This window comes from Peromyscus leucopus, chromosome 6, assembly GCF_004664715.2.
Source record: "Peromyscus leucopus breed LL Stock chromosome 6, UCI_PerLeu_2.1, whole genome shotgun sequence".
Lineage (NCBI taxonomy): Eukaryota > Metazoa > Chordata > Mammalia > Rodentia > Cricetidae > Peromyscus > Peromyscus leucopus.
The window spans coordinates 132,807,945-132,833,046 of NC_051068.1; the positions used below are offsets into that span (position 1 = coordinate 132,807,945).

The 25,102-nt window shown below is 46.0% G+C and overlaps 1 protein-coding gene and 1 pseudogene across 1 annotated transcript in view; one reads left to right on the plus strand and one right to left on the minus strand.

The window, feature by feature from the left end:
- Nucleotides 1–1,510: 1,510 nt before the first annotated feature.
- LOC114701354 lies at nt 1,511–2,022 on the plus strand (annotated as a pseudogene).
- Nucleotides 2,023–16,802: 14,780 nt separating this feature from the next.
- LOC114701360 (UDP-N-acetylglucosamine transferase subunit ALG14 homolog) overlaps nt 16,803–25,102 on the minus strand; it is a 79,572-nt gene continuing 71,272 nt past the window's right edge. The window contains exon 4 of the mRNA XM_028881443.2: nt 16,803–17,262. Within this exon, the coding sequence (XP_028737276.1) occupies nt 17,032–17,262 (231 nt within the window). The 3' untranslated portion in view covers nt 16,803–17,031. The remainder of the gene's footprint in view (nt 17,263–25,102) is intronic.

Below are 25,102 nucleotides of genomic sequence, written 5' to 3' on the forward strand. Positions count from 1 at the left end.
CCCGTGAGTTTTCCCTTCTCCATGAGCATGTCTAGTGATGTAGGTCTCATTTAGGCAGCCATACTGTTGGGATACCCTAAGTAAAGCTTCTAGTTGTTTCTGGAAGACACAGTCTCGCAGCAGATTTCCTGCTCCTCTGGCTCTTACAACCTTTCCACCACAGCTGCAGGAGCTGTGCTGCAGATGTATCCATTGGGCTGGGAACCCCATACATTTTCTCTCTGTGTTTTGACCTGTTGTAGTTTTCTGTAACGGTCTCTGTCTGTTGTTTATCCAGGATCTCCCTCCTGTTCCCACCAGCACCAGTTGGACTGATGTTAGGGAAAGCCAACAGGAAACTGGTGAAGGGATGGGTAGGGAACTGGGAGACCTACACAGGCTATGAGGTCCTTTCTTTGCATTTCTGATTCCTTGGTGTAGTGGTTGTTTGCCACTCTTTTGGGTTTTTTTTGGGGGGGGGCTGACACCCAGCTCCCAAATAAATCACAACGAGGCTTATGACTTATAAATGCCTGGCCTTAGCTTAGCTTATTTCTTACCCAGCTTCTCTTAACTTAAATCATCCCATCTATCTTTTGCCTCTGGCTTTTATCTTTCTCTATTTCTGTATACCTTCCTTTACTTCTTTCTCTGTGCTTGCTGTGTAGCTGGGTGGCTGGCCCTCTAGACTCTCCTCTTTCTTGTCCTCTCGCTCCTCTCCTCCTATTTATTCTCTCTGCCTTCCAGCCCTGCCTATCCTTTCTTCCTGTGTTGCTATTGGCCGTTCAGCTCTTTATTAGACCAATCAAGTGTTTTAGACAGGCAAAGGAAACACAGCTGCAACTGAGTTAAACAAATGCAACACAAAGAATGCAACATATTTTTTACATCATTAAAACAAATGTTCCACAGCATAAACAAATGTTGCATATCTTAAAATAATATTCTACAACACCTTGGTTCCTATCTTCAAACTCAAGATCCTTGTTTCCTGGACACCAATCAGTGAGCATCTCTGTATTATTGCTTTGTTCACCTACATTAATTACTCTGTTATCTGTGAAATAATAGTGGAGAATCACAGTTGTATCTTGCACATTCCCATTTTCTTCCTCTGACTTCTACGGGCATTTTCTCCCCTACTCCTTTACCACATTGATGAGGTTATAAATCACACTCCATAATGACAGGCTCACGGGACTCCGGCAGAGCTAGTCACAAGGAGGAAGAAAGAGAGAGAGAGAGAGAGAGAGAGAGAGAGAGAGAGAGTGCACAAGCTTCTTGAACCAGGGGAATGTAAACCTAAAGCTTCTGCTGACATAGAATGAAAACAGGAAGGGAAGAGCAGAGCCCCTGAAGGAGCAGACGTAGATGAGGCCCGAGCTCCTCAGTCTACCAGGCTTTGAACTGGATTGACACCTAGGCTTCCTTGATAGGAATTAAAATTGTTTTGAAACTGGGTTTCCGTTATATGAGCCTTAAGAATTTTGACATAGAAACTGGCTCTGCAGATGCCACTGTCCTGTCACCACTTGCTGCAGCCATGGTCAACCCCACTGTGTTCTTTGCCATCGTAGTTGATGCCGAGCCCTTGGGGGGGGGTGTCTTCTTCAAGCTGTTTGCAGACAAAGTTCCAAAGACAGCAGAAAGCTTTCATGCTCTGAGCACTGGAGAGAAAGGATTTGGATAGAAGGGTTCATCCGTTCACAGAATTATTCCAGGATTCTTGTGCCAGGATGGTGACTTCATGTGCCATGGCACTGGTGGCAGGTTCATCTACGGGGAGACATTTGAGGATGAGCACTTCATCCTCAAGCACACAGGTCCTGGCATTTGTCCATGGAAAACAAATGGTTCCCTGTTGGTTTTATTGTTGTTGTTTTATCTGCACTGCCAGACTGAATGGCTGGGTGGGTAGCAAACACGTGGTCTTTGGGAAGGTGAAAGAAGACATGAGCATTGTGGAAGCCATGGAGCATTTTTGGGTCCAGGAATGGCAAGACCAGCAAGAAGATCACCATTTCCAGCTGTGGACAACTCTAATTCTTTTGACTTGTGAGCATCTTACCCATCAGACCATTCCTTCTGTAGCTCAGGAGAGGACCCCCACCCCATCTGAATTTCTGCTCTCACTGAAGTTCTTTGGGTTCCATATTTTCCTCATTCACCTCCAAGTCCAGCTGGACTACAGAGTTAAGTTCATGGTTATGAATTAAAAACTAAAGAAGGAAAAAATAGTTTAGACACAGAAACCATATGAATGTTTAGAATGAATCCACAGCATTGCTCCAGGGCCTGGCACCTGACCAGTGCTCCACAGGCCTTGGAGAAGCTCAAGTGATGGATGATTCATTCGAGCTGAACCTGATGATGCTCTGGCAGAGGGCAAGAATTGTGAAAACGGTGTCCTACTATATTATGGTCACAGGGACCATGCGGACTGTGGGTGAGACACAACATTATGGGTGCATGGGGACCACTTAGAAGACAACCTGAAAGGCATAGCGCCTGGGGCTGGGTCTTGCCTGGCTACCCAGTGGCTATCTGGCTGGAGACAAGCCAAGTATCTAGATTTAAGTTTCTTCACTGAGAAATGAGACACAGCAATAGTGCCTCGCTCATTATATTATGAGTGTGGAATGCAAAGCAGTCAATGCACTGTTATGGGGCTGCTGTGGACCCAATATATGCTGGCTGTAACTATTATCAAATATTTTGGAAGGAGGTACTGTTATGGATTTGGTTTTATAAAATCATAGAACTATTATAAATAATAACTACGAGGCTTTGTGTGAGCAGGAAAGCTTACCTCCCATTTTATAAGTAACATTCAAAACATCATCAGTGCCAGGCATGGAGACTCATGCCTGTAGTCAGTTCTCAGGGGACAGAAGCAAGATCTTTGCCATAGGTTTGAGATAAATTTGTTCTACAATTTCGAGTTCCAGGCCAGCTATGACGACATAGTGAGAGACCCTATCTCAAAAAATGAAAACAGCAACAAAAATCTAGGGATGTGGCTCATTTCGTAGAACTGCTTGGCGAAGGAGGCCTCGGATCCTCGGCACTGAAATTAGGTTGGAGTGGTACCTGCAATCAGGTGTAGGGGCGAGAGTATGAGAAGGTGAAGACCCTCCTTGGCTGTGTAGCAAACTGGGGCTACAGACACATGAGAGCTTGTTTCAAAAAGATCATTGGAATGAGTCCCCATGTGCCTCCCTAACTGCTTGGTCTGGCTTCAAATTCAAAAAGCTGAACTGGAGGTGTCGCCCAGTGGTTAGCATGTTTCCCCTGCGTGTGACAGGCCTTATATGCAGTCCCACGAGCACATGTATACACTCACAAAACGCACAGAAGAGAGAGGTTGGGGCAGAATGTAGAAGAAGAGAGGCGGGGTGGGAGGGAGAAGAGAAGTGTTTCATCAGAGACTTTATGGGCATTTGCTGGTAATACAGTTCATTCTCCGACAAAAATCCTCAGTAAAATACCAACGTTGTTATTCAAAGCATTTGGAATCTCAGCGGATTTTGGCATGTGACCATGAGGACCTCCAGGCAGGCACTGGGCTCCGGCAGCCCGAGTGTATGTGTGTTGTATCCAGAATGAACAAACAACACCCAGAGAAGCCAAAGGATTTGCCACAGACCTGGTTCACCAGCACCAACACTGGGACTCAGGACCTAGCTCAGAGCACCAACACTGCGACTCAGGACCTAGCTCGCTGGGACTCAGGACCTAGCTCAGAGCCCACACTGCACTCAGGACCTAGCTCAGAGCACCAACGCTGGGACTCAGGACCTAGCTCAGAGCACCAACGCTGGACTCAGGACCTAGCTCAGAGCACCAACGCTGGGACTCAGGACCTAGCTCAGACACCAACGCTGGGGCTCAGACCTAGCTCAGAGCACCAACACTGGGACTCAGGACCTAGCTCAGAGCACCAACACTGCGACTCAGGACCTAGCTCAGAGCACCAACGCTGGGACTCAGGTCTCCTGACTCTGATTTCACAGGTTAGAGGCATCCTTGGACTCTGATTTCACAGGTTAGAGGCATCCTTGGTCCCTTCCACATGCGTCTCCCTCATGGAGAGTAAAGAGGTACTTAATTAAAAAAAATATTTATTGATATCTTGTAGTGCTTGAGATGGAAGCCAGAGCCCTGTGCATTTGAGACAAGCACTCTGCCAATGACCTATATCACTGGCCCTTCATAGAATCTGCTTCAAGGCAGGGTCTTGCTAAAGTTGGCCAGACTGGTCTCAAGCTTCAATCCTCCTGCCTCAGCATCCACCAAACCAGCTTCTTTATTATTTTTTTCCTTGATGTTTAACTTTCGTGTAGGTGTCTGTGTGTGAGCACCTCGTGGATGCCCACGGAGGCCAGAAGAGGGTCGGATCCTATCGAGTTGTGATCACAGACAGTTGTGAGCTGCTGGACATGGGTGACTGGAACAAAGGGCCTCTGGAGGAGCAGCAGGCACTCTTAACTGCTGAGCTATCGCTTCTGCCACACGCCAACTCTCTTAATGTAAAAAGATAATTTTTTTTGAAGAATTTTTCTATGGCAATAAATATTCCTTAGGAATGTGATTTTTGTTGTTGTTGTTGTTTCTTTCTTTGAGACAGGGTCTCTCGACATAGCCCTGGCTATCCTGGAACTCACTCTGTAGACCAGGCTAGCCTCAAACTCACGGAGATCCATGTGCATCTGCTGATGGATCCACCTTCTGAGTGCTGGGATTAAAGGTGTGCGCCACCATGACTGGTGATTTTGTTTTTGAGATAGGGTCTCCACATTGCCCAGTCTAGTCTTTAGCTCTTGGGCTCAAGTAATATTATTGCCCAAGGAGTGGTGGAGGCCTGTAGCTGTGCACCGTAGCGTCCAGCTAAGGAAATGACTTCTGTAGTACTGACAGTTGAACCCAGGACATTGCACATAGTAAGTAAACACACTACCACAGAACTATACCTCAATCCCATAAGAGCTAACTTCCTTCCTTCCTTCCTTCCTTCCTTCCTTCCTTCCTTCCTCCCTCTCTCTTTTCCTTCCTTCCTTTCCTTTTTTGTCTGTCTGTCTGTCTATATCCCCCACCCCCAACACACATACTGGCTTCTTTCTTACTTTCTTAGAAAGAGACTCACTATGTGGCCCAGGCTGACTTTGAATTTATAGTTTTCCTGCCTCATGGCTGGGATTGTAGGTTACCATACCCTGTAAGAATGTGTGTTTGTGTGTGTGTGTGTGTGTGTGTGTGTATCTGTCTGTCTGTCTGTCTGTCTGTCTATACACATATGTGGAGGCGAGACGTTAATGCGCTGTCTTCAGTTACTTGGCACTTTACCTTTCTAAAAATTAATTAATTAATTAGAGACAGAGTCTTATTATGTAGCTCTGGCTGCCCTGGATCTCACTTCGTAGACCAGACTGGCCTCAGACTCATAGTGACCCACTTGCCTCCGCCTCCCAAGTGCTGGGATTAAAGGTGTGTGCACCACACCTGGCACCCCTTTACTTTTTGAGACAAAGTCTCTCCCTGAACCTACTCATCAGTTTGACTAGGCCGGCCAGCCGATGTGCTCCAGGGCTCCCCCTGCTTCTGCCTCCCAGGGTCAGGATCACTGGCAAGCACTGCCATGATCAGCTTCTACATGGGCTCTGGAGATCCCAGCTCAGGACCTCCTCATGTAACAAGCACCTTAGCAACAGAGCCATTACTATTACTATTACTATTATGATTATTTTCATTGCAGCCCAATAATGTAATTTTTAATGGTGGCATAATTATTGTGTGGGCATGCAATCATTTATTAAATACTTACCGTTTTTTGTTTGTTTTCCCATTTTTATTATATCTGACATGTAGAGAATTGCTTTACTGTGCTGTCTTACTCCCAAACTGGTGAATCTTTATGTGAGTTTTCTCATCTATAAATTGTTGTAGAATATTATTTGAAGGTGTGTTATGTTTGTTTATGTTGCTGTTTGCTTAACTCTGTGAAGCTGTGTTAATAAAGAATTAAATAGGCAATGGCAAGGCAGGAGAAAGGACAGGTGTGGCTGGCAGGCAGAGAGGATATATAGAAGGAGAAATCTGGGAGGAAAAAAGAAGAGTAGCCAGAGAAGGAGGATGACTCCAGGGGCCAGCCATACAGCTATACAGCAAGCCACAGAGTAAGAGTAAGATTTAGAGAAGTAAGAGAATGGGAAAAGCCCAGAGGCCAAAGGTAGATGGGACAAGTTAAGTTAAAGAAAGCTGGCTAGAAACAAGCCAAGCTAAGGCCAGGCATTTATAAATAAGAATAAGCCTCCGTGAGTGATTTATTTGGGAGCTGGGTGGCAGACCCCCCAAAAGAGAAAAACAACAACAACTAGCAATACTATTCCTAAGGCCATTGAGAGAATCCAGTGACTTCGGTCTCTATGAAAGACAAAAAACTGTGCCTGGCATGTAAGCACTCAATTCCATTTGCTATGGTCATTATTCCTAACTTTAGATATTTGTGGTTAGTATCCAAAACAGAATTAAACTGACTACTTGCTATTAAGCACATCAAATGATGCCCTCTAAAGATACTGTAATATTGTGTGTGTGTGTTTTTTCAGGAATTTGCTTTTTCAAATTACCCATAGTTTGCTGTATGTTTCATTATGAATAATGATTGAATTTATGTTTGACTAGATTTTTTTTCTGTGCCTCAGGATGTCCTTGGAAGGAAGGTGGGGGTCTCTGCATATCAGAAGTTACTTGCCAGCATTAGGGTTTTGTAGCATGAATCTTAAAAGGTCTTATTAATAAAAACAAACCTGGAACCAGGTATTGGGGTGAACACTAAAAGATCAGAGAAACAGAACTGGCCAAAGATATCCTCGCCTCGCCAACTTCTCAGCTGATCTCATTTCCTCAAACTGGAAGCCTCTGTGTCCTCATCCAAATGGATCTCAGCTGAACTACTGCTGAAAGCTAAAAGCTTAAAAAGACTCTGGTCCTCACACCTTATATACCTTTCTGCTTCCTGCCATCATTCCTGGGATTAAGGGAGTGTGTCACCATGCCTGGCTGTTTCCAGTGTGGCTTTGAACTCACAGGAATTAGAGATCTTTCAGTGTTTACCCCAATACCTGACTATGGGTTTGTTTTTATTAATAAGAACTTTTAAGATCCGTGCTACAGGGTTTGAAAGACACAAAGGCCTGCTCATTTGATTGGCTGGACATTGGTTCAACAAGGTTACCGGCTAGCTAGTCACCTGGAGAGCCTGCTGTGGTTGGGCCAGCAGCTGCAGGTCAGAAGTTCAGAAACAAAGAGTGAAATCCCAGGATTAACTGTCATGCCCTCAAATCAAATAGTTCTCCGTTGAGTCAACTTCCCATGGTAATTGGGCAGCTTTGCCACCACTGCTGTGTGTCTGCCACATTCTCATTGGCACCGACAAGGCAGGACACAGTAGAAAAGCAATTTACTGGTAGAAGCTGCTTTTCAGGAGGGTCTCAGGGGAGCACCAGCCATCCCAGGGGAGGGTGGTTTTGTCCTTTGGCAGTGCGGTGGGAAAGAATGTGGAATCCTAAGAACTGTCTAAGCTCTGTCTGGGCCAATAACCAGCCGTGCACCCAAAGCAAATGACTCAAGCTTCTCTTTTTATAAAGTTAAGAACTTCTTTCATTTTGTTCTTCAGATTCCTGTTAGATTTTTTTTTTCCCAAAAAGGGGCGGTAGGCTAAGCAGGGTACCCCATACTTGTAAACCCATCATGTCAGAGATGGAGTAGGAGGATCGGGAGTTCAAGGCTAGCCTTAGTGGATCTGAGGCTAGCTTGTGTTGCTTCTCAAAAAACAAAACAACAAAAAATGAAGCGGTAACCATAATACCTCATTTAGTCCACTGCTGACATGTACAAGATCCAGGCAAGGAAGTGAGTAAACGCTCCTGTTCTCAGCCACCCCCCTTCTTTTCTGCCTGGCCCCGTTCCCTACAGTGAGAACTTGCCTATGCAGTGCCCATCCCTTAACCTTCAGGTCCAACACCATCCACATTTCCCCAACACAAGCAACTCCACCATCTGAGTCCCAGGCATGGCTCCCTTGTATTCTATGGACAAGAGACCCACGTAAGCCCTAGAAGCAGGCTGGACCACAAGACGAGATTCTGGGGTCCCGGAGAAGCAATTCAACTTCAACAAGAGGTATGGCCATATCCCATGTCTCCACAGGGAGACAACTGGGGATCTCCGAAGTATGTAGCCTAGGTTGCTTGACTTTGAGGAATAAATGAGCCAAAGCACGTCCAGTGTAGCCAGTACCTGGCCTGTTGCTAAGTGCTCAATAAAATGATGGAGGGTGGGACTATTGTGGCGGTGGTACCTACGGCTGTTGGAAGGCTCTCAAAGAAGATTGATACCATTCAAATTCTTTGTGGTAAGGAAACCCAAACACTGGAAAATGTAAATTAGCCGTGGTTAAATCTGTGTAGGTGGCAAAGCCAGCACCCGCACACAGGACTCCACGGGCTACCTGCCTTCCCTCTGCTCCGTAATGCAGTTGCTAGGCAACAGAAGCAGGGGCACTTGGAGGTCAACCGGAACTACCATGTTCTTGGCTCAGAGAGGTGACCTGAGCAGTCCCATCTTTTTGCTCCAGTTTAGGGAGTGTGTCCTTAGAGAAAAGGGAGCCTTCGGGGAGAGTTAAAAGCCTCCAGCAAACATCTGGTCAGGCTGACTCTGGAATGCCTCAAATATTTACCGAGCAACAAGAGGTACAGGCCTTAGGCTGATAAAGGACGTGGTGACATTTTGTGCCTGGTAGCAGACTGTTGATTCAGGTTCGTGGATCAGGTTTACAGGCTGAAGCCCTTTCCTTCATGAGTTAAACATAAAAGAAAAGTGGTGTTTAAATGGTCTTTCTTGTTCTCATTTTAAAACCTACTTTTATTTTTGTCTACAATCAATATATCCTTTGATTGGGGGGATCTGAAAATTTCTTCTGTGACATGGCGGGGGCAGTGTGTGGGTGTCTGGTATCTGCATTTATGGGTATTCATATGTATCCATGCACATGTGTTTGTGCAGGTACATGGATGCCTGTGCATGTGGCAGCCAGATGCTGGCATCTGATGTCTTCCGTAATCATTCTCTACCTATCGGGACAGTCTCTCACTGGACCCAGTGCTCACTAGTCTAGCTAACCAACCAGCTCTAGGGATCCCTTCTCCATCTCTTGACTACTGGGATTGCAGGCAGGAATCCACACCTTCTTAAGAGCATCCCAGGGTTCCGAACTGCAGTCCTCAAGCTTTTATGACAAGTGACTCCATGGAACCATCTCTCCAGTCCTGAAGTCTGGCTACTCACCAGCAGGTCCACCCATAGCTATATATCCCCAGAGAATCGCAACTGTGTTTCATGAAAAGGCTTGTACACAAATATTCACAACATTCATTACATGTAATAACTCCAAACCCAGAAATAACCCAAAATGCCATCAACTATTAAATGGATAAACAGAATGTCCCAGGTAGAACCATACAATGGAATATTATTTAATTGATAAAAGGAATGAAATGGGCTATGGAGATAATCAAGTCTGCTTGTCAAGCAAGCATGAGGAGCAGAGATCAGACTGCCAGCACCTATGTGATATACCAGGCATGGCAGGATGTTCTTGTAATACAGCTCAGGTTGGGGGCAGCAGAGAGAAGACTGGTCCATAGAGCTCACTGACCAGCCAGTCTAGCTGAATCACTGAAACTCCAAAGTCAGTGAAAAACCCTGTCTCAAAAAAATAACGTGGAGGGTGACCAAGAAAGACATCGTACTTCAATATCTGTATGCACATGCTCACATGTATGTGTACACACCCTGCATAACACAACACCACACACACACACACACACACACACACACACACACACGCACGCACGCACAGCACGCACGCACGCACGCAGCACGCACGGATGTGGGTGAAACTTGAAACTACTACGCCAAGTGAAAGAAGCTCATTACAAAAGACAAATAGCATAAAATGACCAATCCATAAAATGATAACTCCATAGACAGAAACTGGGCTAGTCGCACGCAGGGACAGTGGAAGACAAATACATGGTGTCTTCTGGGAATGATGAAAAATGTTCCTGAATTCATAGTGAGGGCTGTGTAACTGCAAATGTATTAAAAACCCACTGAATTGCATTCTGGGTGGATTTTATGGTGTGTGAATTTACATCTCAGTGAAAACCGCTATGGCTGGCATGAGACAACTTGCTCCTGCATCTTGATAAAGTGACCTCATTTATCACTCCAGCACAGCCCCTTCGGTCCCCCTGAGCCAGTGTGACTGAGGTGACTTTTTTCGAGACAGGGTCTCACTAATGTAGCTCTGGCTGACCTGGAACTCACTATGTAGACCATAGTGAGTTCTGGCTGGCCTCAAACTCACACAGCCTCTCCTGCCTCTGCCTCCCAAGTGCTGTGATTGAATGCATGTGCCACGCCTGGCTTTATGGTTTTCAAGTCGGTCTTCTGCACCCCACTTTCTCCCTTCCTCTGAACTGCCGTTTTTGTGAATCTCAAGTGACATTTGGACTCAAAGTCCTGACACGCTCGCTTCTCTGGAAGGATGAGGATGGGCAGGCTGTGTGTAAACACTGCGTTGAGAGATCTCAGTACACACTTGAGTCTTAGTACTCCAGGTCTTGGATCTCCCAGCCCAGCCTGAGTCACTCCTAGCCCTTTTAGCCTTCTTGCACGGAAGCTTAGCCACCATGGAGCAGAGAGCACCTTTCCTTTCTAAACCCTGTGAAGGTTGCTGGCCACAGAGTCTGCATGCAGGCTTCATTCAGTGATGGTTGTTTTCCACTACTAATTTGTGAGGTAAATGGATGTAAAGCAATAGGTAATTAGGCCTGCAAGAGGAACTCAGAACATCTGCCTAATGGTGTGCAAGGCCATGGTTCCAAGCCTGGTGCTACAAATAAAATTAAAAAGCTAATTGAAAAAAATAACTATCCAAAGAAGCAAGTTTCTCCAAGTTCAGTTACTTTGGCTTACTATTAAAAAAGGAAGCAATGTCTTGCCCTCAAGGCAAAAGGAAGATGCATTTCTACACCCGGCTAGGAACTTTTTCTTTTCCTCTCCTCACGTGGGCCTCATGTCACAGTGAAACAGAAACCAGTGGATACTTGGAAATCTTTTAACCATATGCAGATGAATAAGCAAACAGTTGGACTCGAGTCCTAATCTTTTTTCCTTTCCTGTAGAGCTGAGATTTTTTTTTTCCACTCTAATAAACTTGAGCCTTTGAAACAGAAGTCATGTGTTTCTTACATGACGATTAGCAGCAAAGAATGTGGAAACGAGATAGCCGGGAAGTGTGAAGCCTTAATTAATACCCAAGCCATTTGCCTGAAAGCAAGAACAATGTTTTTGGCAGGGAAGTACGAAATAGCTCTTCTGTCTCACTTGGAATCCTCAACAAGGCACCCCCCCCACCCACCCCCCGCCTTAGTCTTTTAAAATATTGATTTCATGTTTAATGGCTATATAAAGAGAGCTTAAAAAAAGTTTTCAGCCTGGCTCCCCTGATTGAAACACAGTCATCCTCTATGATATCCAGGAGGGCCTCCCTCCCCATTTCTGGGGGCCCCATGTGGGCTGCCAACCCTCAGAATGTAGGAGCCTCAAACTATGGCTGGAATAAAACTGAAGAAAAGCCAAGCAACAGCAGGAGGGGCAGAAGAGTCTGGAACGGCAGGCTCTTGTCTCTTCTCAAAAAGAAGAGGGAGGAAGCTCCATTCTTCATAGAGAAGGGAAGAAAAACAAGCCGTCGATGGAAATACCACGTTCAGAGTTGGCAGGGAGACGGCGAGGAATCAAAAGAGGCCCGAACCCTTCCCTGTCCAGTTCCAGCCTAGTTAGGAAATTAAAAGAAGTTCAAATCTCAAACTGATTGGCCCAGAATTATCTGGACCTAAAAGCACATAGAGCGTGTGAAAGGGACTGTCCCGTGGTCCACAACAGCCCAAGCATACAAGCTGAGCCTAAAAAAGCCAGATGGAGAGTGAGCCTAAAATGCTCTCCTCGAGATCTTACTGAAACCCAAGTATCTATGAGTGAAATGATGCAAGTGCTGAGCCCCAGGTCTGTCATCAGAGTGGGGAAGGGAACAGCTGGATGAAACGGGACTAGCCATGCCCCACCCTACAGCAGTGGGGGAGGCAGTGAGGACGCCCATGGGGCCTGCTACAGAAAAAGAATGCCATTGCTCTCATTTTCATACTAGGTGTGAACATTTCCACAATTAAAGGTTCTAGAAGGAGAGGAGAGAGAGAGAGAGAGAGAGAGAGAGGAAGAGAGAGAGAGAGAGAGAAATGAGTACTTGCTGCTCTTGCAGAGGATCCAGCTTCAATACCCAGCACCCTCATGGTGACTCATCACTACCTCCTACACGCCTCTGTTTTTTGAGTACACCAGGCAGGCATGTACGTGTGCACATATATCTGTGCAATTCAACATTCATACACATAAAAGTTTAAAAATAAATAAATCATTAAACCACTTTAGTTCTAAGAGCAGAGCTGACAAGATGGGCCAAGTGCTTATACAAACAACAAAAATAAATAAATCTTAAAAAGAAAAGGAACTTGGATGATGAGGTAGGGGGTTGGTGGTTGAGGTGAAAGGTTGGGTATCATGTGCTTTTCCACGACTGTGGTAAAACACCACACCAAGGCAAGAAGAAAGGGATTATTTTGGGTATATGGTTCTGAGAGGGCAAAGAGTCTGTCCCCATCACAGCAGGGAAGTGTGGCAGCGGGCAGGACACGGCAGCTGGAGTAACAGCTGAGAACGCACGTCTCAAACCACGAGCAGAAAACAGAGAGAACTAACTGAAAATAGCACGGGTCATTTGTAACCTCAAAGCCCACCCTCCGTGACAATGCTTCCCCGGGCAAAGCCACACCTCCTAATCCTCAAACAGCCACCAGCTGTGACCAAATGTTCAAATGCTTGGGACTTACACAGGAAATCTCATTCAAACCCAAACAGGTAATAATGACGATGATGAGGATGACGATGATAAGGATCAGGACAATGATGAAGATGATGATGATGATGATGATGATGATTATGATGATGATGATGATAAACTCCTGGGTCTGAGTACTTGGCCTGTGTGGGTGGAATGTGAGTCTCCACTTTCCTGGTTATTGGTGATCTTATTATTGCACAGTAGTTTCCAGATCCACCATATATGATGACATCATTGCTGTTAATGGAATATGCCCTTGCATGATAAATTTTGACAAATGAAACACACATAGAATCTCACTGGGGTCTTTGGCAATTCTAAAGGTGTAATACCTGAGACCAAAAAGCTCCAGGCCCTCTGGTCTGGATGAACTATTACCAAAGCAGCCCTGCGTCAAGTCTGGATATATATGAACTTATGTGTTTGATTAATGTCAATATTTTGTCCAGAACTCTGGTGCAAGTATTGCTCAGTGAGAAACAAGGAGATGGAATTAGAATTGTTAGACAGTCCTGAAGCCAAACAAACACTCTGGATGAAGTGTTTCATCTGCTCCGTCCACGGTGTTCGTGAGCACATGGCCCAGCCACGCTCAAAAGGCAGCAAAACCCCGTGGTCGCCTTCCTGCAGATGGCTGGGTCCGAGTTCTTTGGAGACTCAATCCAAACTGGGCTCTAGGAGACAAGGAAGACTATGGAGGTGAAATTTAAGCTGGACAGAGATGGACAGATTTCAGGCATGGCCTTTCCAATCTCACCTACAATGTCTCTTTTGAGACTTCTCCTGAAAGCTCTTTCAAGAGAGGCGAGGACACGGCCCACTCCTTCAGGACGCCCTGTTGATTTCCTCCTCAGTACTGTGTGAAGGGAAGTCTGGGATTGGGAATGTAGCAACATAGCCCTCGATTCAAGCGGGGGAGGGGTATAAAAGTGTCTGGCAGATGCTAGAGAAGGCTGGGTCAAATCCAAGCTCTGTTACATTTAGTAAGTTATTTAGCCTCTCTGTGCTTCAATTCCTTAACAAAATGTATCAATCAAATCAGCAATTTACGCCGAGTTCCATTTAAGTTGTGGCCATGGGGGATGGGGAGATAGCTCAGCGGTAGAGCACCTACCTAGTACTTGAGGGCGGGTTAGGGGTGGAGACTGTGGGACGGAAAGGAACGGGTAGACTGAAGGTAGGTACTTTATCAATGGCAGAATCCACAGATGGATTTAGTAAATGAGAGAAACAGTGAAGGTAATACCAGAGAGATACAGGAAGGAAGGATAAGGGGCAGTTCTGGTAACACTAATTTCTGTCTTTTCCTTGCATCGTGGTTGAACTCAAGGCTTTAACATGCGAGACAACTGCTCTACCATTATGATGCGATCCTTAACACTTAAGAGAGGTTCCCATGGGCGGGCGACTGAAGGTGCTTAGTGTTGCAAAGGCATTCAGCTCCTTTTAGTTGGGGCTAGGGAGGTGGCTCAGTGCTGAAGTGCCTGTGTGCAAGTCTGAGAACCTGAACTCAGATTCCCCAGACGACACACAAAGCCTGCCATGATGGTGTTGCCTGTATCCCAATGCTGGGAGTGGAGGCCAGAAGCCGAAGCCAGGGCTCACTGGCCTAGCTGAATGGGGAGGGCTTCAATCCAGTGAAAGACCAGGACTGGAAAGAAAAAGGTAGAGACCTCTGGTCTCCACCCACACCTATTTGCATGCAGAATCAGTATCCATCCATCACCCCCCACTCCCCCGTCTCCACCATCCCTCCTTTTAGTAGACAGGGCTTTATATAAAAGAAATGTATTGACTCAACCTAAGACACAGTACAGAAAGGGACAGGCCTTCCAATTTCAACTCACTGTGTTACTTCAGAAGTAAAGTAATGTATTTAAGTTGCTTTTGTAAAAGGAAGCTTGGTCCTTTGTAGCAAGGACCTCTTGCTATTCAATTTAAAGTCCTACAATGTTCTTGTTGTTGACATGGATCACAGTGCCCTCTGTTCCAGGCGTGAGCTTCCTGCCATGACTTCTGGGCATCCTTTTTGAAACAGACCTTCTGACCTGGAAGGCTGCTGAGACCTTTCGGGATAGTTAAACAGTAGATAAAAATCTACAGGGAAGTGGGTGTGGCAGGATGTGTGGGTTCCCTGCTCTCATCTGAAGGCCGGTTCAGTTCGTTTTGCATAAATGGTGTCTTATACTGAAAAGGTTCATTCTGGAGTGTTCCAAGAGAAACACAAAAGAACAAGCTACCTATTGATCTTCATTTCAAGTGAAACTAGAACATTCTTTCTCAAAGGTATAAAAAGGCACAGCAAGGAAACTGTCCTTTACTATAAGATCAAAGCAGTCACCTCTGCCAGTGCGACCTGGATCTGTAAGAGTGACAGACAGCAGGACATGCACTTCTTTACCGCATAATCTGGAACTTACCCTGGCTCTGTGTGTTCACAGCAGACCGAACTGGGGAAATACTTCTCGGCTTTTAGTGATACACCACACAGACTCTCTCCGACACTGAAGGCTAGTCACTAAGCAGTCGCTGCGAACATCTGTCACAGACACGGCTCTGTTAGGGGCACGGTCTCAAGCAGGACCAGCTACATCATTTGTGGGGTCTAAAGTGTGAGTTCCTGTTTAAGATTAGGAAGATGTTTGAGGGTGGAGCTGAGAGGCCAAGTACTCATCCTTGGTTTAATCTCAAGCACCAGACAATGGCAGCAGCAGCAACAATAACAACAACAACAACAACAACAACAACAAATAATAATAATAATAATAATAATAATAATAATAATAATACATGAAAAAGCAGAGGGTGGGGACCCCGAGTATGGCACTCTGGCTGCAGAGGCCACATACTCATGAAACTGGTCCCACTCTCAAGCAGGCCTACCTAGGTTCGGATCTAGCTTTGTCAATTCCTAGTCATGTGATCCTGGACAAGTCATCTATAAGACAGGGACAGTAAGAGTCTCCACCCCATTGAGTCCTTCCAGGTTGAAACTAGGTATTATCTGAACAGTGTTTAAAATACCTGGCACACAGCAAGCACTACACAAATGTTTATAAATACACCCTCTACCAGGAGGCCTAAGCATCTCAAAAGGCTAGAGACAATTACAGCCATCACATTGGAAATCACGTTAATTTTTTTTTTAATGTTGGAGAACTCAGATTCCCGATCAACAGATCATGCTTTCATAACTACAACACTGGTCACTTTTTAATTTATTTTAAGCAAACAGATTGTAAAATACTGTCTGGATACAGGCCAGGAACACAGAAAGGAAGACTGAAGACTGAAGAGAGACATTTGTTTATGGCCAGAGAGCTGGAAGCCTGTGGAGTGTAAACTGTCATGAAATCAGTTTAACAAACTGCTTCCTTCAGGCTGTGGTAGCTCACTGGGGACATCACTGCTTCCACAGAAGGATTAAGGCCTGACGTGTCTGAACAAAACCAAAGGAGCACCTTGTTCTCTCTCTCCCCGCTCTCCCTCCCCCCCCCCCCCCCCGCCTCCTCACTTCCCTGTGCCCAGCTCCTTATGTAGTCCAGGCTGGCCTCAAATGTGCTATGTAGCCAAGGATACCCATGAACTCTTGATCCCCGCCCCCCACACCTCTTGTTGCTGAAACAGCAACACCTACCCCCAAGCCCGGCTTATCCTGTTCTTTTCTTTTTATAATGTAGAATCCTGTTTTATTTAAAGCTGTAGAACAGGAAATGTTACTAAACATACAAACTCTATATTTAGGTGGAGAAAAACAAAACAAAAAAAGCTCATGGCTATAAGAGTCAAAAGAAAATCTGCAAGCAGTGTTATACTCTTTTATTTAGAAAAATATCTTAGTGCACAGACATAGTGATTTGATGGGTACTCTGTGCCTACTGTCTGTCTTTCCTCACTGAGTTATTTCACACTTTAAATTCTTCATCACTGGTAATTCTTTGGGCTTTTGGAAAACTTTACAATAAAGATAGCTATTATAGTAAATATTATTGGTGATTAGAAAATTCTCAAGACTCTTAAGTTACCATTTGTCAAACAATTCGTCCAAGGTATATAGATTTGGGGTATTTCTCCTTAAGAGCTGGCCACTGAACAATGAAGAAATCAGAGAGGTGCCAAAGAATCTTCCCAGACAGGGATAAAGTTTCCACACGGCAGATGCTCTCGACGTAGACAATGATCACTTTCTTGATTCCAAGAATCCCAAGGAGCAGGGCAGACACACAGATAGGTACACATGTTCCTGGTCCATTACATAGCACTTAAAAAGAAAAAAAGACCAAATCAAAATACAGAATACTGTCTTCAGTGGACCATTCTGAATTAAAAAACACCCTAATCTTGGGGACAGGGGGATTTATTAATCTGGTTAAGTCTTTCTTGCTAAGAATACAGATGCGACAGTGTATACTGAAGGCAAGGTACTCAGAGCCATGTACAGCTTTGATGTCTTGGCTTTCCTGCTTTCCAGCTGTGTGACTTGGGGCAATCCACATAACGTCATCATCCTCTCTCTCTCTGTCTGTCTCTCTCTCTCTCTCTGTCTGTCTGTCTCTGTCTGTCTGTCTGTCTGTCTCTCTCTCTCTCTCTCTCTGTGTGTGTGTGTGTATGTGTCTCGTATGCTGACTCATTCATGTACATGTAGAGGCCAGAGGTTGACACTAGGAGTCTCCTTTTATTGTTCTCCACTTTATTTCTTTGAGACACGGTCTCTCGCTGAATCTGGGCTCGCCGTTTTGGTTAAGCGGCTGGCTAGCCCTGGAGTCCCACGTCTGTCTCTCTCCACCCGCCCACTCAGGGCTGCAGACTCCTGTGGCTTTTACGCAGGTGCTGCGGATCCAGGCTCAGATGCTCCCACTGTACAGCAGATGCTTTACCTTCTGAGCCATCTCGCCAGCACCACCAGTCACTTAACTTCCAGACTCTAACACAGTGGCTGGCTATTCTCAGTACTCACTGGACGGAGGATTCTACTCTTCCCGGAGCCTTACGAATCTTCAGTGTCCCACAATACAGAGAAAACAGAAAAAAAAAAAAAATCTAACTATCATCCGTTCAGTTCTCTTTCTTCTACTGACGTCTTTTTAATGTAGAAGAAAATGCTTTCAATGACTATAATGTAGTATCTCTTGGGGCTCCCACCCCACAAACAGGATGGACATTCAAAAGAGGGCTGCCACATGAATGAAGCTTTTTTTTTTTTCTTCCCTCAAGAGAACTGAATCTGGGCTTGTAACACAGAAGAGCTCTAGTATTTCTGGAGTTCTGCTAATATCTCCAGAAAGCCATCAATTTTAAACAAATTCAACAAATGAAGTAACAATTCCAGTCACAGAATAACTGTAAAGAATTTTTATTGGTCTTTGATTTGAAGAAATGAGAGGAATCTTATTTCATAGACTTATTAGTAAGATAATTTATTACTATTTGAGAGGAAAAATGTTTTATACAGTATCTTCCTCATATGCCCATATTGGCTGAATTAGTAAAACCCAATAAATCATTTGATTTCCCAACTACGAAACAGGAGGCTTGTAGTTGTCTACACATGCCTATTAGCATCATGCACAATGTCACAAGATCCTTCCAAAACCAAATCCACAAAACATCAGAGACTCTTCCAATGGGATGGGTCTTCAGATACAGGGTTGAACGTCCTTGTACAATAGGACTCTCACCCGGATGGACAGCCTGCCTCCGGGCAAACATGGCTAAGGTGGCAAGGGTCATCCAGCCTAGCTCCATCCTTCCCGCCAGCATGACCACCTAGACACCATTCACAGAGCTCTCTCTGCCCAGTCTCAGGAGGGATCGATCTTTTTTTGTAGTTTTCTGATGTGTTCTTCCTATAATTTAAATGGTTTCTGTCTTTCATGGGGAACTTTTCATTTAGGATGTCTCTTGGGTTAGCAGTGATGAAGCGGAGCCAGAGTCCAGCCTTCATCTCCATGAGATCAACAGACCCCCAAAGCAGCACAGCACAGACACAGCCCGAGCTGGGTGGAAGAGGTCCACAGGCTGCGGGGGACCCAAGACTGGGCAGCAGCAGTGGCTCTCACCACCATCAGCAACTCACTATGGCCACAGACCACACCAAACACTTTACACATAAAATGCTCTAATTATTACCCACAGTAATCATTTGAGAGAGGCTCAGCTCTCTTTTCTTGTAGATAAGAAGGCAGGCAATCTGCTTGGTCACAGGTTTAGGAGGTAGAGAGGTTATATGGCTTCAGGCGACATTTATCCTCCTAGCTTAAACACGGGAACACCAGGCTGAGGGACCTGTCAGTCCCACAACTCCAGTCTGCCTCTACTGTGGTTGACACCTACAAACTTACTCGGAGTCCTTTCCAGGCTTTGGAGGGCCCCCTCCCAGTTGTGGGGCTGATGGCCCTGTGCAGCACAGGATGGGCAGCAGCATCCTTGGTCTCCGTCCACAAGACTTCTGTAGTCAAGACAACCAAGAAGGACTTCGAGCTCTCCTACACCTTTCCAGGTGACAACCACTATTAAAGCGCTTCTTTATATCACTCTTCTTTAAAACAGCACAGAACAAAACTAAAGGGACAGCTTGTTGGAACTTGAGTGACACAAAACATTTTAATATGTCGTTTAAAAAAAACATACTTATCCATGTGTGTTCTCTTCAACATCCAGCTGGCTCTATACAAGTGATTAATAGATAAATGACCTGGTCCTGGTGAGCGATGCCTAGACAGCCTACCATGGGTGGGAGTGAGAGGCTGGTAGAAGCGAAAATCAGAGGTATTCTGTTTGTTTCTTGCCATTCTTCTGTATCTCCATACTCGGAGGCACCTTGTATAAAAGGCACAGGTACAGCAAAACTACAAAATCATCAATCAACAGTCTGAGGGAGCACCATATAGGCCCCGATAAAGTTACTGACACAGTGTGTACACGGCCCTGGCTTTGACCTGTAGGCCGGGGTAAGGGAGCTAAGGGGGGAAATGAGGGGGGGGAGGCAAACTAATCTCAAGGAAAACCACTTTTAATTAAGCACCTATTTTAATTCTGAGTTGCAGCAGCCTAGTTTTTTTTTTTTTTAATGTGGATTATGATTTTATTTTTCTAAGAAGCATACCACAGAGATTTACTCCAAGCATTGGGGAAAAAGAAGCCTTGAGTTAAACACCTTTAATGTAATGACTGAAAACACAAATTCTCACTGCCCTGGCCATCTCGCCCTGGCGGTCTCTTCCTCACCATCCCGTAAGCCCCGAGTACTGGTATGACCTACTTCAAAGGCACTCTACAGTCTGCAACAGAACAGAACAGAGCTGCCTACAAGGAAAAGAGGAGGCCGGTACAGGGGAGGAAGGACAGAGAGCGACTACTTCATGCTCAGCCTACGTCGAGTCAAAGGCTCCCCTCTGGTGACTGGCCACTTGGAACTTGACTGCACATACCCAACCACAGATTCACACTTAGGTGGCTGCTAACACAATGGCTCCCCCACAGGTTTTTCTTTTTAATAATTTATGTTGATCAACTTCGTCCCTTCCCTCAAGTCCTCCCAGGTACGGTCCACCTCCCCACCCTACTCAACTTTATGTTCTTTCTCTCTCCCTAAAAAACAAACAAAAAATGAAAAAGCAAGAAACAAGTCCCCAATACACACACACACACACACACACACACACACGAAAATCAAAACAATAAGACCAAAAAAAAAAAAAAAAAAGCTGGAACAACACAAGAAGTTTACAAAAATACCATTGAGTATTTTATGTTGGCCAACAGCCAATATCTGTTTACCTTTTTCTCAGGAGAACCAGTATATCCTTTGCTCTTAAGTATTTGAATGACTATGTCCAGCTAGAAGGAAGGCACATATAAATCCTGTCTGACCAGAGCACTGGATTCTTCTGCCAGATGCCACTGGTCCAGCCAAGAGCACATAAGACAGCAGGACATTGGATAGGCCTGCTGAGGGCTGAGTGAATGTGTCTTCTTTCCTTTTCTTTCTTTCTTTCTTTCTTGAGACAGGGTGTTATACAGTCCTGGCTGGCTGGCCTGGAACTTATACATACATAGCCTAGGGTAGCTTCAAACTTGTGGCTTCTCCTCCTGCTCTGCACTGAGATTATAGGTGAGGTCCACCGTGTCTGGGTGAAGCAGTGCTTTCTCTACTGGAAGCCAGATGTGCGTGGATTTGGGACTTTTGACATCTAGCTTGCTATCATGTGGGGAACCTTAGAATAAAGCCACTGCAAAGGCAAGCAGAGTTGAGCGATGAAGACAGGCCAGGGTCCCTTTGAAGACCAGGTTTAAGATCCATGAATCCAGCTGTGCCTGAAGGAAACCAGGTCTTTCCCTAGACTTACCAGGTATGTGAGGGGACACATTCTATCTCTGCTTAAGCCAGTTTGAATCAAAATTTCTGTGACTGGCAATTAAAAAGCATACTGATTGATACAATCCTTTATTTTGTCTAATTCTCTAACTAGCCTATTGGCACTATCAACCAGTAGGTGTTCCATGTGTATCTGTTGGATGAATGACCAAATCAATAAATATACTGTGAAAGCGGGAAGTCTGAGAGATGCACTAAAGGTAATGTATGCCATAGATCTAGAAAACAGAAAGAGGCCAGGCTACTCTTCATATGATATCATGAGGGGATGCACCAGGCCACTCTTCATATGATGTCATGAGGAGGGATGCACCAGCCACTCTACATATGATGTCATGAGGAGGGATGCACCAGGCCACTCTACATATGGTGTCATGAGGGGAGATGCACCAGCCAAGGACCAAGGAACAGTCATAACAGGTTTGCTGTTCTGAATATTTGGGTCACACAGGTCAAGTCTCACTGGCTGAAACATAATATCTGCATGCATGAAAAGACATGCTTAACCTCAGTTTGAAGTTAACTCCCAGCTCAGCAGGAATCTCCTCTCAACCCTGAACTCAGAATTGAGACATTCGGGTATTGTGTTGGTTCTAGGTCATTGACATGCAGTTTAGGTTCATCCAGGACAGGGCATGTGAAGGTGAGACTGGAAGTCATGCCAAGGCTTCATTCTTTTTTTTATATATATAATATATATGTATGTATGTGTTTAATACACACACACACACACACACACACAAAATGTCATTTCTTTATCCTTTGGGAATTTCACATCATGTACTCTAATTCTGCTCACCTCCTCTTACCCCTGCAGTGCCCCCTCAAAAGAAAATTTAAAAAAAAACAAACCAAAACAAAGCAAGCAAACAAACAAAAACAAGAACAAACAAAACAAAAATGAAAAACAAACAAAAACCACCTCTTTGTTTCTCCTTCTTTCCCACCTCTCCAACACCTCCTCATTCGTCCTGGTGGCGTTGGGAGTGGTGTGTCACGCAGTCTACCCTTTTGTCCAATCAGCTTTACTAGCAAATGTTCATTGCAGGAGTCACTGGTCTGACTCAAGGCCTCTGGCTTCTAGTACACCATCCTCACTGATGCTCAGCGGAACTCCTCTGGATACCCTGTGGCCACCAGAGTCATGCAGATCCTGCTGGTATTGTTCCACGGGAGGCCAGGTGTGGTGGTGCATGCCTTTACTCTCAGTTCTTGGGAGGCAGAGGCAGGCACATCACATTCCTGTGAGTTCAAGGCCAGCCTGGTCTACATAGCAAGTTCCAGGACAAACAGGGCTACATAAGGAGACCCTGCCCCAGTACATAATACATACATACAAGTTTAGCTTGTTTCTAAAATCTGATTCTGGTAGCAGCCGACTCCCATTTCTCACAGCACAGGAGACACCCCTTTCTAGGCTCCCTTTGCAGTAGATACATGGGCCAGATGTCTGCCTCCATCTGACCAGGAGCCACGGGCACAAAGGAGCAGGGCTGGAGGGGAATCCGTTCTAGTGGCAAAGGTGGCGCTGGCGGGGCCCAGCACCCAGTGTCAGTGGGACCAGCCGCAGCATGGCCCTGCCTGCTCAGCTCCGACGTCATCCCCCTGTGCGCTGTGGCTATTTCATTAGCTCCTGCCGGTTCTAGAGTTCTCAGTCGTACTTCCCTAACTTCTTTTATCCAGTCAGTCAGAAGGGATGGTGTTGTGCTACGGAAAACGCTAACTGGCTGAGAGGAACCAGGACTAGGAGACCAGCAAATGCAGAGTCCACGTGCCAGAGGACAGACACTCCCACAGCTGCGATTTCCTCGGGCAGGGCGGAAGCGCTGGCCCACCGCACAGGAAGGTGAAGGGCGACACACCCGTGAGACCTCGCTCTAAAGGGAGATGTGCAAGTGTCCCAGGTGTACAGAGAAAATAAACAAACGGCCTTCTACAGGGGATGAGGAGGGTAAAGGCAGCCACGGGGACGTGTCAGAGAACCGAAACAGATGCTTCTGAGACGGTCAGGGAGGAGAAAAAGATGTCACTGCAGGGCGGATGGTTAGACGACGGAGCGGTCGTCGGTCCGGAAGGCTGGGGTGACCTGGGGCAGGGCAGTGCTGAGTAGACACCATCAGTGTGTGGACAGCAGGCAGCGGAGGCCTGTGCTAGCGGATGAGAGGAGGCACGCGCTCGGCTCACATTGTGCTAAGGTGTATTTCTTCTCTTTTACATGCTGTCATCTGAGTGGTAACAGGCAGGAACATCTAAACAGCAGGACCAACATGGAATAACCGAGTCAATCCTAAACACTTGAATCAGTTTATAAACCTCAAGGTCTCTGCCAGGTCTGCGCTAACAGACTGTCTGCCGTCACTGTGAGCACTGAACTCTACATGTCCGTGCGTAACTAATCTCACCACATGTTTCTGTGCTGACATCTGTGGCTCCAGTGCAGTCCATCCCAACTGCTTTTATTTTTGTTTTGGAATTCATATTTGTTGATTTCTACCACACTGACTTTAGAAATGGCATTGAACAGGCTCAAGAGAAAGGAACCAGTGCTTTTAAGTCAAAGCCAACCTGATGATCTAAGTCTGTCTCCTCTCAGTCACTTTTCTAATTCTTTTTACCTAGACATAACATCCGTGGTTCTTTAAAACCACATTAAAAGGTAAGCAAGCCACAGGCTCTATCTAAGCTGCTGTACAATGCTTTAAGAGTCCTGGCTCAACCAGGCCATGCTGATCTTGGTGGCCTGCCTGCCTTGAGGCCATGGAGTCCTCCAGGCTGCTGCTGCTGGGCCATGTCTGGGTCCATGGCCCAGCAGCAGCCGGGTCTGGGTTGATGTTCATGGTTCCTGTTGCCACCAGGGGCTGAGCAGATGCCTGGAGTGTGGACAGCCTCCTGAGACCATGTTGGTGTCGGAGGGCCTTGCTTCTGCTGGGCCATACGATCTGGAAAGCCTATGCTGCCATCAGGGCCATGGTGATGCCTGGGCTCGAGCTGCTGCTGAGGGCTTGTCTAGTTCTGTGTTCCTGCTGGCGCTGGGGTCTGTGATGATGTCCATGGCCCATGTTAGCACAGGGGATGATAGGAACCATGTATATTGAAATCCAAGGGCCATGCTGAGCCAGCCCCGTCTCTCACTGGCCCTGGCCCTTGCTGGACACTGCAGCAGGAGAGCTCCCCACCCATACACCTGAGAGATATGGCCTCACCCCTCACCATGGGAGTGGGAGAGCTGGCCTCAATGGCATGGGCCTAGGAGAGGTGGCTCTGCCCCTCGCCTGAAGAGGACTGTTTCAGTGGCTTGGACTGACCAGCTCAGCTACCACCCAGACCCACATCCTGGGCCTTGGGTTGGCCCACCCTAACATCGACCCCACCTATGACCTGCTGGAGTGTGTGAAGGAAATGGTCCTGTGTAACGATAACTGCAAGACCTCCATGACTTGAGGCAATAGCTGGACATCCAAGAGGAGTTTTGGTGAGGGTCCAGTAATGATGGTGTGCCAGAGGCCTTGATCCAGACCAATGACTCGTTGCAATGAACATTTTTTCAGGTATAGCTGATTGGACAAAGGGGTATATTGTATGACACACTGTAGCTCCCGATGCCACTAGGATGAATGAAGACGTGTTGGAAAGATAAGAGGAGTGAGGTGGTTTTTTTTGTTGTTTGTTTTGAATTAATTTTTGGGGTAGCTGATGCAGGGGTGAGGAGTGATATGAAGGGACTG